Raw genomic sequence first — 14274 nt, forward strand, 5'->3', positions numbered from 1 at the left:
ACTTAATTTGCAATTTTCTCGAAATACCTCTTCGATTTTTGTTTTCACCACGCCAATGTGTTAAGCAGACGATTTCACATAGGAGTCACTTATCAACAAAAAAAAAATCAAATGTAGTGTTCCACAGATACAGCATTTTCGAATTTTCAAACTTGCACTGAATTTGTACGTACACACGAAAATGTTTCTGCATAGAATGCTGCAATCATAATGGTATCCTAGCAGGCATTTTAGGCTGATACAAATTTTGAATAGTTTTTATGTCTACGGTTATCAAAGTTAGCTAAGGGGAGGGCAAAAAATAAATAACACCGAGAAGAAAAAAAAAGGAATAGCTTACATAAAAATTGTGTGCAAGTTACGACTTGCAAGCAAAAATGCAAATGTCCGCAAATTAAAAAAGGTGTTTTGCCAAATTCGCAAAAGGTAGAGGCAGTCCCGTTGGCCGAGGAGTCCACCAATCGGTACAACACTTTGTATTTATGAGTTCCGGGCCAAAGTACATCGATTCACAAATTTTAGTCGTAAACGAAAATGGTCGATGCATTTCCTCGGACACTTGACTTGGAATGGCCCATGAATTAGGGTGGGGAATCGTTATATGAAAAAAAAAACGAAACTTGATAGCAGAAAGCCAGAACCAAGTTTTTTTTTGTTCTATTTGGAGCCCTAAACGATCCTAAATTTATCGGAAGTCGATTGGTTTAGTCTCCGCTTGGCGCATTGCATTTCAAATTTATATGGAGATTTGTATGGAAAAACCAACGTTTTTGCATTTTCCATTCTAAAGAGCTCAGTGGCTTAAACCATAGGTTTCATGACTTCGAATGGTAGGTTTTTTGATGCCTAACAATTTGGCCAAAAACATCAAAGAGCTAGGGTGTCTCAAAAAAAATACTGGAGCTGTTTAAAGTTGAGTATGTCGAAATTTATGTTGCAAATTTTTCTCTGCCAACACTACCAGTGTACCGGCGTTAGTTAGATTTCCATCTGAAGTAACCTTTGAAACACGTTTTAGATTCTACCTACGCCTATAATATCGACCCAAATTTGTTTGTTTGATCCAGCTGAGTGTATAAACTCGTTACGACAGGTTATTTCTGATGGAAATCTTACTGGCGCCGGTACATTGGTAATGTTGGCAGAAAGCAAGATTTTCCGCATTTAAATCGACATACTCAACTTTGAACAGCTGTAGCTTTCCTTAGGGACATCCTAGCTCTTCAGTGTCTTCTGCAAAGTTGTTAGGCATCTAAAATACTATACTTTTACATAATGTAGTGCATTATTAGAGCATTATTGAGCTCTCTAGAAAGGTAAATGCAAAAAAGTAGGTTTTCTTATACAAATTTTCATACAAATTTGAAATGCAATGCGCCAAGCAGAGACAAAACCAATCGACTTCCGGTAAGTTTAGGGTTGTTTAGGGTCCCAAAAGGAACCAAAAAAACTTGGTTCTGGAAAATCGATCACTTTTCCCCACCCTACCATGTATGTTTCAGTGTTCATAGTATGTTATAATGAAGGACTGAGAAAATTTACCACACATGCATATTGCATGCCATACCATACCATAGCCTTTTTCCTAAATTTTTCGGTGTAAATAGACATCTTCTCTTTCGTTCCCGTACCATGTAGAACTGTGGTCCAGGCAAAGTTTTATAGTCCAGTTTTACGTAGGTCCCATCATTCATTATAATACAGGGACCATTTTGCAAAAAAAAACGTCGTCGTACAACTTTCTGGCTCTCGGTTTGGACTTCTTTTCGGCATACATTGCTTCTTGTATGCCTTCAGACCAAGACTCTTATTAGCACGTACAACGTTCAATACAGATGTCCCCACTCTTGTCACCACATCACACACAGACGCTGAGGTTTTACGATCAAACATTTCCTTGATTTTAATGTCACTTTCCGGACATACTGGAACACTCTTCGGCCACTTTACGGTAAATCCTGGAAAGTTCTCAGTATACTTGTGGATCGCAGTACGAACGGCTTTGACGATTACTCCTTCAACTTTCGCCAACTTTCTCAACGACAATCCTGGCATAGTAGACATTTTGTGCTCGACTCACGTTTGAAAAGTGCCATTTTTCAGTGTGCCCATACTTTTCTGGTGTAGTTTATATCAATGCACGCAAGTCATTGAACTTTATCTAGCTTTGTTCTAGCGTAAGCCTCTTTGTTTTTCGACCGCCACTCTGACGAAACGTAAGTCAGTTTTGGACGTACAATCGATGTGAATATCTACACTACCATTTTTGGTCTCAGACTCCACTTCCTTTTAACGATTTGGAAGCACAATCATAAACGCACTGACTGCCTTGTTGATTGCATCCAGTCCAGCTTGGCATCAAGGATAACTCCTAAGTATCTAACCTTTTCACGAAATGGAATTTCTACTCCTCTCAGCTTAAGCAAGTTTTTAAATTCGATTTCCTATTTCTAGTGAAAGGTCTCTTGGTTTTGGATATGTTTTTCTTTCATCTTATACCTAATTTGGTTATTTTAATATTTGTCCTTTTCTGATGTTCAAAAGATATGCCGAATTTAATAATCACCCTTTTTCATGCTTACGGCTGTAACCAGCTTTCGTACGAAAAGACCGGTTCAAACGGATTGAAAATTGCTACCCCAATTACGAATGAGCTAAGCAATGAAGCGCTCGATTGTTCGAATTGATTTGAACAAAAACGGGAAGGCAAATTGCCGATACTTTCATTTGAATGCAATACGGTGGTATAAAAGAATAAGGGTGAATGATTTGAAATTATTATCTGTTTTCCCATATGGTCTAGTGGTTAGGATATCTGGCTTTCACGACTCTTGCAATGTCAATAAATACATAGATGACTATACACACATAGGTGACCTACACAGTAACAAGATAACTAGCTTTTGATTAGTTTTCAAATGTGTAATTTGAGACTATTTTTATGTATGCTTTTTCTGCCATCAATTTAAATTATGGTTTCTAATTTTGGAACCGTTTTCCAACACAATTCTATCTACGAACTATTTTCTACCTTCTTTAGCCTCCAGAAACTTTTTAAAAATTCAGAATATTACTCTACTTTTACCTTTACTGATTTCAAGAATAGTGACTCAAAACCCAATGCCTCACCTTCATGAATAAATGCCAGAACCACCAAAGTTTAGTGGAAACTTTCTTTTCGTTCTAGGGCAAGGTCAAATACCGCAGCAATTACCGCTACCACACATTAATGTTATCATTTAATTTGCCGTGAAAACAGCTAAACTCAATGCTATAGGTAAATAGATAGCGCATGCTGGGGGAGGGTTTCCCTCCAACGAAGCTACGTGTCTAAAATATGCATATTATATTAAATGTTATAATTGTGAATGAAAATAATTGCAGTGACGATGATATCGCAACCAGCCCACATCGTCCCGCACGAGCAATGATGATAAGCATACTTACGCTCAATTCGGCCGCGAGTACAGCCGGCTACCGTACCGACTGAAGCCCCGACCAGAGCGCGAACGTACATGCGGCGCTCCGAAGTGATTCTGCGACTGCTCCCGATAGTGACTGTGGCTCCCACTCCCGAAGTGTTTTCCTCCGCTGTTCGAGCCCGACGGACCATCGTGACCCTGAGACCATCCGGAGCCACCGCCACCCCCGCTGTTGCCACCACCCTGGCCCCAGCCAGAACCTGGACCAGAGCGAATGCGATCCGAGAACGAACGACCACGGCTTCGACCGCTTCCACGGATGGTTATTATGTCACGAGATAGTTTATTGTATCCGGTGGGTCCCGTCGGTTGGGCACCACATGTTTCGAGCGCGAGGAAATCATCTACATGCAATGAAGGTGGGCGAGAAGTGTTTGGCGGACGCGAGCGGAATAGATCACCCCGTGTAACGGGTGCTCGAGTGAAACCACGTCCTCGCAATGGAGTTGCTAGAAACGGGAAAAAATTAAGCCAAAATTTTGCGAAATGGTTGAAGGTAGAATTTACCGAAAATTTTCTTCTCCGGTCTCCCGGTACTTGGTTCAACTTCCACTCGGCGAGTTCGGAAGCAGGGTGCCGTTGTCACCCGGTCTCGATTTGAGTGCGGCGAAGCCGACAGATGCAGAAGTCGCTTGCAGTCGGATGTTAGATTGATGTCGCCGGCTAGACAGGTTTTCGCTAGCTCCTGTAGATCACACGGAATCTGCTCGCGTTCGATATCTTCATCGCACGGCGAGAAGCTTAGCCAGTAGCTGGCTTTCAGCTGATCTTCGAATTCTTCGCTGATAATGAACACACTGCGGGAAGCGTACTGTGTGACGATACCCTCTGCCTGCGGCAGTGATTCAACGGTTCCAAAATCAAACTGAGACTCCCAGGCAGGGGAAACATCCTTCAGTTGTTCGATTAGATACGTTAAATTTTCCTCCAAGGTGTCCGGCGGGGTGATAATCATCGGCGGTACTGACTGCGAGCTCTCTTCAGCGTCCGCTGAAGGATCGACTACCGGTTCGACAACAGCAACTTTTGGCTCTACCCGGTAGATGTTCAGTAGCGTTTTCAACAGCTGGGTGCAATCTGTGTCCAGCGGGTATTCTTGGCCTTCTTTTTTGAGGCTCATTCGGCAGAGAAATGTTGCCAGCTGATCCCGGTTGAGTTTAACTGTACGCTTCGGTAGATTGAAGCCGATCAGCGCCGTGTCGTCGATTACGATTAGCGAACGCCAAAACTCGGCTAGCATTATGAAGATCTGCCGATAGGAGTCGGGAATATCGCGCGCTCGGTCGGCAAAGTGCTGAACCACCGAAAGGATTGCCTCTTTGCGTTTTTCCATTGCCACTAGCAAGGTGGATAGTGTGATGCTGTAAATAAAAGTGGGATTAATACATTATCACCAGTACATGTGAAAACATGATACTCACTCATGCTCCGTAAGGAGCAGCATAGTTCTAACGACGGCAGCCAGCAACCCGGCCCCAATCTCCACACTGGACAGATTATCGACGATGGTCGTACAGCAGCTCTCGATGATTTCCTTCGACGGTAGCGAGCAGGCAAGCTGCATCGCCGGTGCAATGTTGCTTCCAAACACTATCGCAAACTCGGTATCGAGCAAATTCTGGAACACGATGTAGATATTTTCCTGTGTTTGCTGGTGGGCCGGTGTTTGGCCGCTATTCAACAGGAAACCCGTCATCAAATCCATGATGCGTCCGGGAAGAATCGAGAGGACGGAGATTTTCACAGACGCGTGGCACACCAAGCTGCCAAGGAAGCTGAAAAGCCTCGCATGCGAGGTGCTGGCCAATCCACCCGATAGTAGCGGTTCCTGTAGGATCAGATCGGTGATGGCTTTCGAAATTAGTAGCGTCATGTTCGGTGCCAAATCCGACAGCTGCAAACAAACGCGGCTGAAAATGACCAACAGTGGGGTGTAACTCGAGGGACAAATAGTTTGAATCATTTCCGTGATGGCGGGACTTTGCGGGTGCAAATGGGCGGACCAAAGCTGCCGCTCGTTGACCAGTTTGCTGACCTCGATCGTCGTCAATTCCTGGCGGCATTGGATCGGTAGTGGCAGAGGCAGCAGTTCGGAGAAAACCAACAGCCCGGGGATGAAATAGTTAGGACCGTACAGGATAAACTTAATCAGTTCGCCGATCATCAGCGTCCAGAGGCTCTTGTGGATGTTGTTGGTATCGAGACCGTCCGTCGGAGTTGGCTGGGTGAAGATCAGCAAAATGCGGATGATGTCCTTCTGGATTTCACGTGCCTCGTTGATGGCGGGAGCACTGATGGGAACGCTCTGCATCAGGGCATACGTTCGGAGCAGCGGTTCGATTACGGTTAGATCCTTGAACTCGGTGTTGCGGCACTCGACCAAATAGGTCATCAGTTTGCGAAGGATTTGAACCAGTGGGGTGAGAATTTGCGTCAACAGAATGCCCTGCATGCTGGCCAAACTGGACGCGTGGATCGCAGGCTGATCGAAGTAAGTGTACAGCTTTTCGAGGATCGAAATCAGCAGAGTTTTGCCATCAGCCGAGTAGAACTGCAGGATGGTGTACTTGTATTTTAGCTCCCGGTGGCTCGGATCGCCCTGTCCTTCGTACTCCGGTATACCCAAGTAGCGAAGCAATCGCAGAGACATTATCAAATCCCCTGGGAAAGTCGTTATGAATTCGAAACTACGCTTCATTAATTCCACCAGCGGGTTGATGTCTTCGTAGGAGAACAGTTCGTGGATTTCCAGTGGCTTCAGGTAGACTGCCATCTCCTGAAACATCGCGCTAACCGAAGACTCGAACTGTTCGTGTTGCTTCACCAGGCTGAGCAAGCTCTCGCCGTGCTTCAAAAGATAACCAACATTGTCACAGTGCCTAACGGCACAATCGACCAAATCAACGCTGTAGCTCAGTACCGGAGACTTGTGCTTCAACCCAGGAGAACCTTCCTTAGAAAGTGCCCGCTTTTCAACCTCAATCAAGTCCAGCAAAAGTTGCAGATTATCCTCCATACTAATCACTTCCACCACGAATCTTTTCCCAATGCTGGTTGTTAGATGGAACAGCGATTGTAAATGTTCCACCAACTTGTCCAGATCGCCCTTTGTTTGACCGATCCCATCGAGATAGTAAACCGTTTGCAGCTTGTAGGCCATCTCCAGACCCAGCAGCTGACCGCGTGTCAGCTCATGCATCAAATCCTCCGGGTGGGATTCCTCTGCTGCTGCGCTAGCAGCTGGACAGTGTTGGAACAAGATGCGCAACAAAACATTAACCGTCTGGATGTTATCCGACAGATAGATCAGCTTCTGGTGGTTCTTCAGCAGTGCAGCCAGTAGATCGTACACTGCTCCTATCAGCGAAGAGGATGGGATTTTCATTTCCAACAAAAAGACGATCGTTTCCAGCAGCTTGTGTGTTTCGAAAAATGCGACAAAGCTTCTGTTTGCGGTCAGTGACGAGCGAATGTCCTTATGAATTTCAAATTTAGCCGAAACCGGTAGGAAGCGCTTCGGCTGGCTATAGGCTATAGCGTCCCAGGTAAGTGCCTTCGTCAGTTCGGCGAAACAGTTCTCCAGTACCGAAACCGTAGATGGATCCGCCTTAAAGCCCGGCTCCAGCCGGGTTGTGTACATATCGGAAACGGTGCTGCGCATCAAATCTAGATTCTCATACATGTTAATCTTTTTCAGCAGAGATTTCAACGCAAAACTGATGCGAGTCGAAGGGTTTTCCTGAATCAAATCCAACAAAATCTGGTATCCGTTATATTCCGGACTCAAGAAGTAGTCCAAACCCCGCTTGGTATCCAAGCAACCGTAAATCGCACGGATTATCATTAACTTGATCGAAAGCGCCATGTAACTTTGCGAGTACAGCCCAAGCAGTTTATCGAAGATATTAAAATCCTCCTGTTCGAGGATAACCTTCACGAAAGCCTCGGTCGAGCCAAGAAATTCCGTCAACCGAATGCCAGCCTTCATGTGGCGTAATTTATACGCAGGCTGCGGCTGGGTCAACCCGCGATCAACATCCAAACCCAACTTGATGCAATTCAACATAACATCAATGCCTTCCGCCTTTTGCTCAATCCAACCTACCGAATCCCGCTCGAATTTTGCCCGACACTCGGGCAGCTGAAAGATCTGACTCAGCAACTGCACAATCTGCTCGGTGTAAACCACGAAACCCTCCTTGAAGTCACCCGATTCAGTGCCAAAGCTTGCCGTCGCTTGTTTGGTGTACCGCAAATTCTTTAACAAATTTTCCAAATGCTTAACCGTGGAAAGTACAATCGGTGACTTATCTTCCTCCGGGACAAACTTTTTCAACACCGCAGTAAATGGATTGAAACTCTTATAGTACTCATCCGCAAAGTCGTACTCCATATCATAGTCGTAATCATCCGCAATGTCCTCATCGCTAAGAATCGGCTCGAACTGCTCGGTTGAAGACAAAGCATCCTCATCCGGAACCAAAGCCGGCGAAGGCACCGGTGTAGCCGAAATGGAAGCGGGACTGCCGGTGGCAGTGACTGCCGCACCGCCACTCGAACCTTTCAAACGTCCTTCAGCCGGACGCTTCTCATACTTATGGCCGTGACGAAAATCAGCATCATCATAATCGTTCGAGGAATCTAACGGGTCAGGCGATCTTGGACGCCTCGGTGAATCAATCGGAGACCTCGGTCTCCGCCGCTCGTCCTTCTCCACATCGTACGATGATCCCCTCCGCACCCGATCGTACGAACTGCTGCGAATTCGTCTCGATCTCTGCCCATAATCCGGACTTCTAGACCAATCTCGCTTTTGCGTTTGATAATCCTTACACAAGCTAGGCGAACGGGAATACTCGTGGCTACGCCCCCTGGATCTCACCGCCGGTTCATACTGCAGCTGCCTCTCGGTGGAACGAGACACTCGCTTGCCACGTTTATCCACATCAACCTCACTGCACACCATCATTTTCGGCGAAACCGGCTCCGCCGGAATAACCCCAACAGCTGCGGCCGCCGCAGCAACTCTCCGTGCATACGGCCGAGGGTCTTTTGGAATATCTTCCCCATCAGCTTCCGGATATTCTTTCTGCACGAACACCTCCGTCGGAACGACGGGCGCCGGTTCTTCCAACCACTCTTGAGCAACACCCAGCGGCTCGGCAATGCCATCCTGACCAACACCGGGTCCAACCTCAACCGGCAGCACCTGATCCGGTTGCGGTGTTGTCTCTCGAGGCGAAACAATCGGTTCCGCAATATTAGCCGTCAAAATACCATAAACAGCCAACGTAATCGTCGTGTAAAATCCTTTCAACACCAACCCGTCGGTTGGAATCGGCCGTGGCCCTCCATCGTCCGGTTTGCCACACTCCAAATGGATGCAGTTATTTTGATTGTACTCGAAATCACCTAAACACTCGAAGGTCGGTGCTCCCGGCTTGCCGAGATCGTTCACGAACAGTTCGATTTTGAACTGAGACGGATTGGTAGCTCCCAACCGAACGCCACCGGGAAAATCCGCCTGTACTCGCGCTCCCAGCGGAATAATGCGCACCTCGGTGATGTAAACCGGTTTCGGGAACTGGACCAGGTCTAAGTTGAGTTTCTGAAAAATATTTTTTTAGGCAAGAAAAAGAACAAGCAAACGAAAACCTACCTCGTAAGTGTCGTGCGAAAATGTGTCGAAAAACAGCAATTCCGGTGTTTCTTCGTCCATTTTTGTTTGTCCAAGTGTAGCGATCTACCAGGAGCAAGTTTTGAACTATTTTTTCGCACAAAATTTTATGATTTTTAGATGAAAAATTGATTTTTCTACTCGAACTAGTAAACACGCGCGATGCTTAACAAAGCCGACGTGTGAAAAAAGAAGCAAGAGAAGGAAAGGATAATGACGGATGAGAGAATGACAGCATGAGTTGTGTGTTCGCAGAGGCACAGCGGTACCGAATTATGAATTATTTCACTTTGATGCTTTGACGAATCGGTACTAGTATAAAGCAACAAAACGGCTTAACTAACTATAATACGAGCCTAATAGAGAAAAGTGACTTTTCACCTACGCACACTAGTAAACATGTAAACCCGTGTAAAGTTGCCTCCAAACTGTAAATAATCGCATCTCGTTCCTTCGACTTTAATCACTTTTTCCATTTTTTTTCAGCAGCTTCTTCCGATTTCTGATCACGAATAAAACAATTTATTCAGAAACAAGTTTAAAACATCTTATGAGTGTTCAACTGAATATTTGTCCAGCTGCTAAAAACATAGCATTGCAAACAAAACAGCTTTTTGTAAATATTTTCCTCAACTAGTGGCACCAATACATTCGTACGTAAAAGGTCTATACGCTCGATTGAATGTTAAATTTGTATAGTTAGGTATAAGGTTCAGGATAGGTGAAATCAAATTCCTGATAGATATAAATGGAAATTTAAATGTACATGAAATTGGGCAAATCGAAACTTTTTTTTTTCGATACCAGAAGTAGGAAATGCATAAAACGTCAAACGATTTAGTGTTAACCCGAAAAAAAAAATTGGCTGACCATCGACTTGCTAGGACTTTGCCAAATTAGGTACTTGGCAGTAAATTTGGACATCTTCGTCTTCCTGAAACGATTATCCACTTCAAGTTTATCCTTTCCCGTGAAAAACTGTTATCCTGGTTGTTGTTCGAAGTCAGTTTTGACACACGTTTCACCGTCCATGGCAATCAACGATTATCGAAAGACATAAGCCCGAAGAACGTTTATGCTTCCTGCCCTCTTTTCCGATTAATTATAAATTATTACATACAGAATGTTGCGAAATAATCGCAACTAATAAAAAAACAGATAATAAAAGTTAAGAAACTGCCGAAAACGATGAACATCGTTTTTGAAAAGATCGTCAAAATTATGCCTAAAAATAAAATACTAGAAAATCGAACAAAGTTCATGGAAAGAAAGTTATGAGGAAATAATTATTTTCCACATTTCGAAATTTTAGACACTTACGACATTTTTCAGAAATTTCGAAATACCACGAGAATATCTGTAAAATATTGACCCGTTACCGAAAGCCTCTTTATTCTAAATTTTTGTGAGAGAGCAAGCAGGCTACTTCCGTTCTCTAGATTTTTGCTCAAATTTTCTCCTCTACCCCCAAACGCCTTCGAGAACTAGACTTTGAATTGAAGCCGCATTTTTACCGTTTATGAATACAATATTATAGGAAGATTTACAACTCACCATGGGTGCGTATTCTGCAGAACGTTCGATTAAATACTGTTTTTGCCGCACCCCAGAGCGTTGAGAACGGTAACGCAATTCTTAGTTGTTCGCCGAGCAATTTATTTCACTTATCTTGCGTGCGCAGATGAGCTTTTCACAAGAGTTTCACTGGATTTCTGCTCTGTTGAATTAGGAGCGTTTTTTCGCCAGAGAAACAATTACTCAGCGCTCTCTCTACAGCAGATGGTGTGATGCCCATTGAATGTAAGCTCACAGTTGTTAAGAGGGGAAAAAACTGTTTTCATTATTCATAAACATTATTCATAAACATCTGAATTTAAGGTGATAGTGTGTAGAAGCCACCACGTAGTCACCACGTGGTTTAGGATCATTTTCTATTTTGACCTTTTCTGGCCTTTAGAAGCGCTTTTCGGCGATTCTGAGCTCAATTTGGGATCATTTTCTATTTTGGCCTTCTCTGGCCTTTAGAAGCGCTTTTAGGCTACTCTGAGCTCAATTTGGGATCATTTTCTATTTTGGCCTTTTCTGGCCTTTAGACGCGCTTTTCGGCGATTCTGAGCTCAATTTGGAATCATTTTCTATTTTGGCCTTTTCTGGCCTTTAGAAGCACTTTTCGGCGATTCTGAGCTTACTTTGGGATCATTTCCTATTTTGGCCTTTTCTGGCCTTTAAAAGCATTTTTCGGCGATTCTGAGCTCAATTTGGGATCATTTTCTATTTTGGCCTTTAAAAGCGCTTTTCGGCGATTCTGAGCTCAATTTGGGATCATTTCCTATTTCGGCCTTTTCTGGCCTTTAGAAGCACTTTTCGGCGATTCTGGGCTCAATTTGGGATCATTTTCTATTTTGACCTTTTCTGGCCTTTAAAACCTTTTTTCGGCGATTCTAAGCTCAATTTGGGATTATTCCCTATTTTGGCCTTTTCTGGCCTTTAAAAGCACTTTTCGGCAATTCTGGGCTAAATTTTCTATTTTGGCCTTTTCTGGCCTTTAGAAGCGCTTTTCGGCGATTCTGAGCTCAATTTGGAATCATTTTCTATTTTGGCCTTTAGAAGCACTTTTCGGCGATTCTGAGCTCAATTTGGGATCATTTCCTATTTTGGCCTTTAAAAGCATTTTTCGGCGATTCTGAGCTCAATTTATTTATTTCGTCAAGCAAATGTAGACTACAGTTATAATAAAACAATGTTTTCTTATATTCTATACATTATTTCCAGTAGTTAGTCGTTTTTTTATTTGATTTCTGCCATTGGGGATGTCGATATTTTCGCAGTGCTGATTATAGTTACGCATCATGCGATTTACTGGGCCATTTTTTGAGTAGTTAGTTCTGAGAGTTTTCCGAAAATATTTTACGAATCCTTAATCGACGACTGGGTGCATAAAAATTTAGTTGTGATAATAATTTAGTAGATTGCACGCGTTGAGAAATAATGTCATTGATAAAATAAAGCATTGAAAGTTCGCGGCGTTCTTTAAGTGCTTGTATGTCTATAAACATGCAGCGTGCTTCATATGATGGTAAGGGAAATGCTGTCCAATTTAGCTTACGAAGCGCGTACAAAAGGAATTGTTTTTGGACAGATTCAATGCGTTCTTCATGTGTGACAATATATGGATTCCATACAATGCTACAATATTCCAGAATTGGTCGGACGTATGTAATATACAATAGTTTGATTGTATCTGGGTCTTGAAAATTGTGGCCGAAGCGTTTTGTAAAGCCCAGCATACTATTTGCTTTGTTCATTATTGTGTTATAATGTTCTATGAATGTAAGTTTGGAGTCTAAGATTACGCCTAGGTCCCTTACGATTTTGCATTTTTCTACTTGTTGGTTTCCTAAGAAAATGTTTGTAGGTGGTGTTACTGTTTTTCTGCTGAAGGCTATTGAATTACATTTTTTAATGTTGAGTTGTAATAGACTTTTGTTGCACCAAGTGTAGTATACATTAATTTCATTCTGGAATGTTTCGAAGTCTTCTGATTTGGGATCATTTTCTATTTTGGCCTTTTCTGGGCTTTAAAAGCGCTTTTCGGCGATTCTGAGCTCAATTAGGGATCATTTTCTATTTTGGCCTTTTCTGACCTTTAAAAGCACTTTTCGGCGATTCTGAGCTCAATTTGGGATCATTTCCTATTTTGGCCTTTAGAAGCGCTTTTAGGCGATTCTGAGCTCAATTTGGGATCATTTCCTATTTCGGCCTTTTCTGGCCTTTAGGAGCACTTTTAGGCGATTCTGGGCTCAATTTGGGATCATTTTCTACTTTGGCCTTTTCTGGCCTTTAGAAGCGCTTTTCGGCGATTCTGAGCTCAATCTGGGATCATTTGGGATCCAAGCCACAAAAGATCAACACAATGGTCGCAGTGGTCCAAATCTTACAAAAAAAAACCTAAATTAATCCACCTAGCGGTCAGACCCAGCCTTTCTCATTCAATTTTTTATTTGTAAAAATAGATTTACATGAACGCTTCAATCCAATAAATGTATATCCACTCTTTAGGTTCTAAAATATTGATGTTGTAATCTTTACATATAAAAATGCAGTCAAGTCTGTCTATCTGTCTGATCCATATAGGCCAGAAAACTACCGAACCGATCGACGTGAAAATTTGTATGTAGGGGTTTTGGTGCCGATGAAGGTTCCTATGATAGTTTGAGACCCCTCCCTCTTCTGGAAGGGAGGGGTCCCATACAAATGAAACATAAATTTCTGCACAACTCAAGAACAAACCAAGCAAATGAAACCGAATTTGGCACGTGGATGTTTTAAGGGGTAACTAATATGTCCATAATAGTTGGATGAAACACAAATTTGTGCACATCTCGAGAACTAATCAACCAAATGGAACAAAATTTGGCAGGTAAATGTTTTTAGTGGTAACAAATATGTACATAATGGTTTGAAACCCAACTCCCTCTTCTATAAGGGAGGGATCCCATGAAATTGAAACACAAATTTCGCACAGCTCAAGAACCAATCAAGAAAATACAACCAAATTTGGTATGTGAATGTTTTTAGAGGCAACAAATATGTCCATAATGGTTTGACGCCCCTCCCTCTTCTGGAAGTACATGTTTCTTCACAAATTTTTGCACATCTCGCGAACTAATCAACTAAATGGAACCATATTGGCAGGTGAATGTTTTTAGTGGTAACAAATATGTTCCATAATCGACCTCAGACAACATTTTGGATTGTAAGATGGCAACTTCCGGTTTCTGGAAAATGGCCGATTTCCACCCAATATAATAATATCCGGATCTAGAATAATACACAGGAGCTAAAATCGACCACAGATAGCATTTTAAATTCTAAGATGGCGACTTCCGGTTTCTGAAAACAGCAGAAAATGACCACTGGAGCCACAAATCGACTTCAGACATTTTGAATTATAAGATGGCAACTTCCGGTTTCTGGAAAACAGCCTGAAATGGACGATTCCCATCAAATATTAGTATTTCTGGAACCAGAAAGATGCACAGAAGCTAAAAATTGATTACAGACACAATCTTGAATTTTAAGATGGTGACTTCCGGTGTCCGGCAAACAGCCGGA

The 14274-nt window shown here is 43.0% G+C and overlaps 1 protein-coding gene across 2 annotated transcripts; it reads right to left on the reverse strand.

The window, feature by feature from the left end:
- Nucleotides 1–3210: 3210 nt before the first annotated feature.
- LOC129726688 (protein virilizer) lies at nt 3211–9357 on the reverse strand. Of its 2 annotated transcripts, XM_055683682.1 has the most exons (5): nt 9142–9357; nt 4904–9090; nt 3990–4843; nt 3448–3931; nt 3211–3330 (listed from the first exon to the last, which is right to left on the reverse strand). In XM_055683682.1, exons 1-4 carry the CDS (start codon nt 9199–9201, stop codon nt 3450–3452), a joined length of 5583 nt encoding a protein of 1860 aa, XP_055539657.1. In that variant the 5' UTR covers nt 9202–9357; the 3' UTR covers nt 3211–3330; nt 3448–3449. The 2 variants fall into 2 exon arrangements, with proteins under 2 accessions (XP_055539657.1, XP_055539648.1); XM_055683673.1 differs by having other exon boundaries at nt 3211–3931.
- Nucleotides 9358–14274: the final 4917 nt, after the last annotated feature.

The sequence above is a fragment of the Wyeomyia smithii genome, chromosome 1, assembly GCF_029784165.1.
Source record: "Wyeomyia smithii strain HCP4-BCI-WySm-NY-G18 chromosome 1, ASM2978416v1, whole genome shotgun sequence".
Classification (NCBI taxonomy): Eukaryota; Metazoa; Arthropoda; class Insecta; order Diptera; family Culicidae; genus Wyeomyia; species Wyeomyia smithii.

Excerpts from the sequence above, each read along its gene's own strand:
- LOC129726688 (XM_055683682.1), bottom strand. The coding sequence starts at position 9,201 with ATGGACGAAGAAACACCGGAATTGCTGTTTTTCGACACATTTTCGCAC. Across the intron at positions 9,091-9,141 it reads TTTCGCACGACACTTACGAG|AAACTCAACTTAGACCTGGT; the intron begins GTAGGTTTTCGT and ends AATATTTTTCAG. Across the intron at positions 3,932-3,989 it reads ACCGGAGAAGAAAATTTTCG|CAACTCCATTGCGAGGACGT; the intron begins GTAAATTCTACC and ends TCCCGTTTCTAG.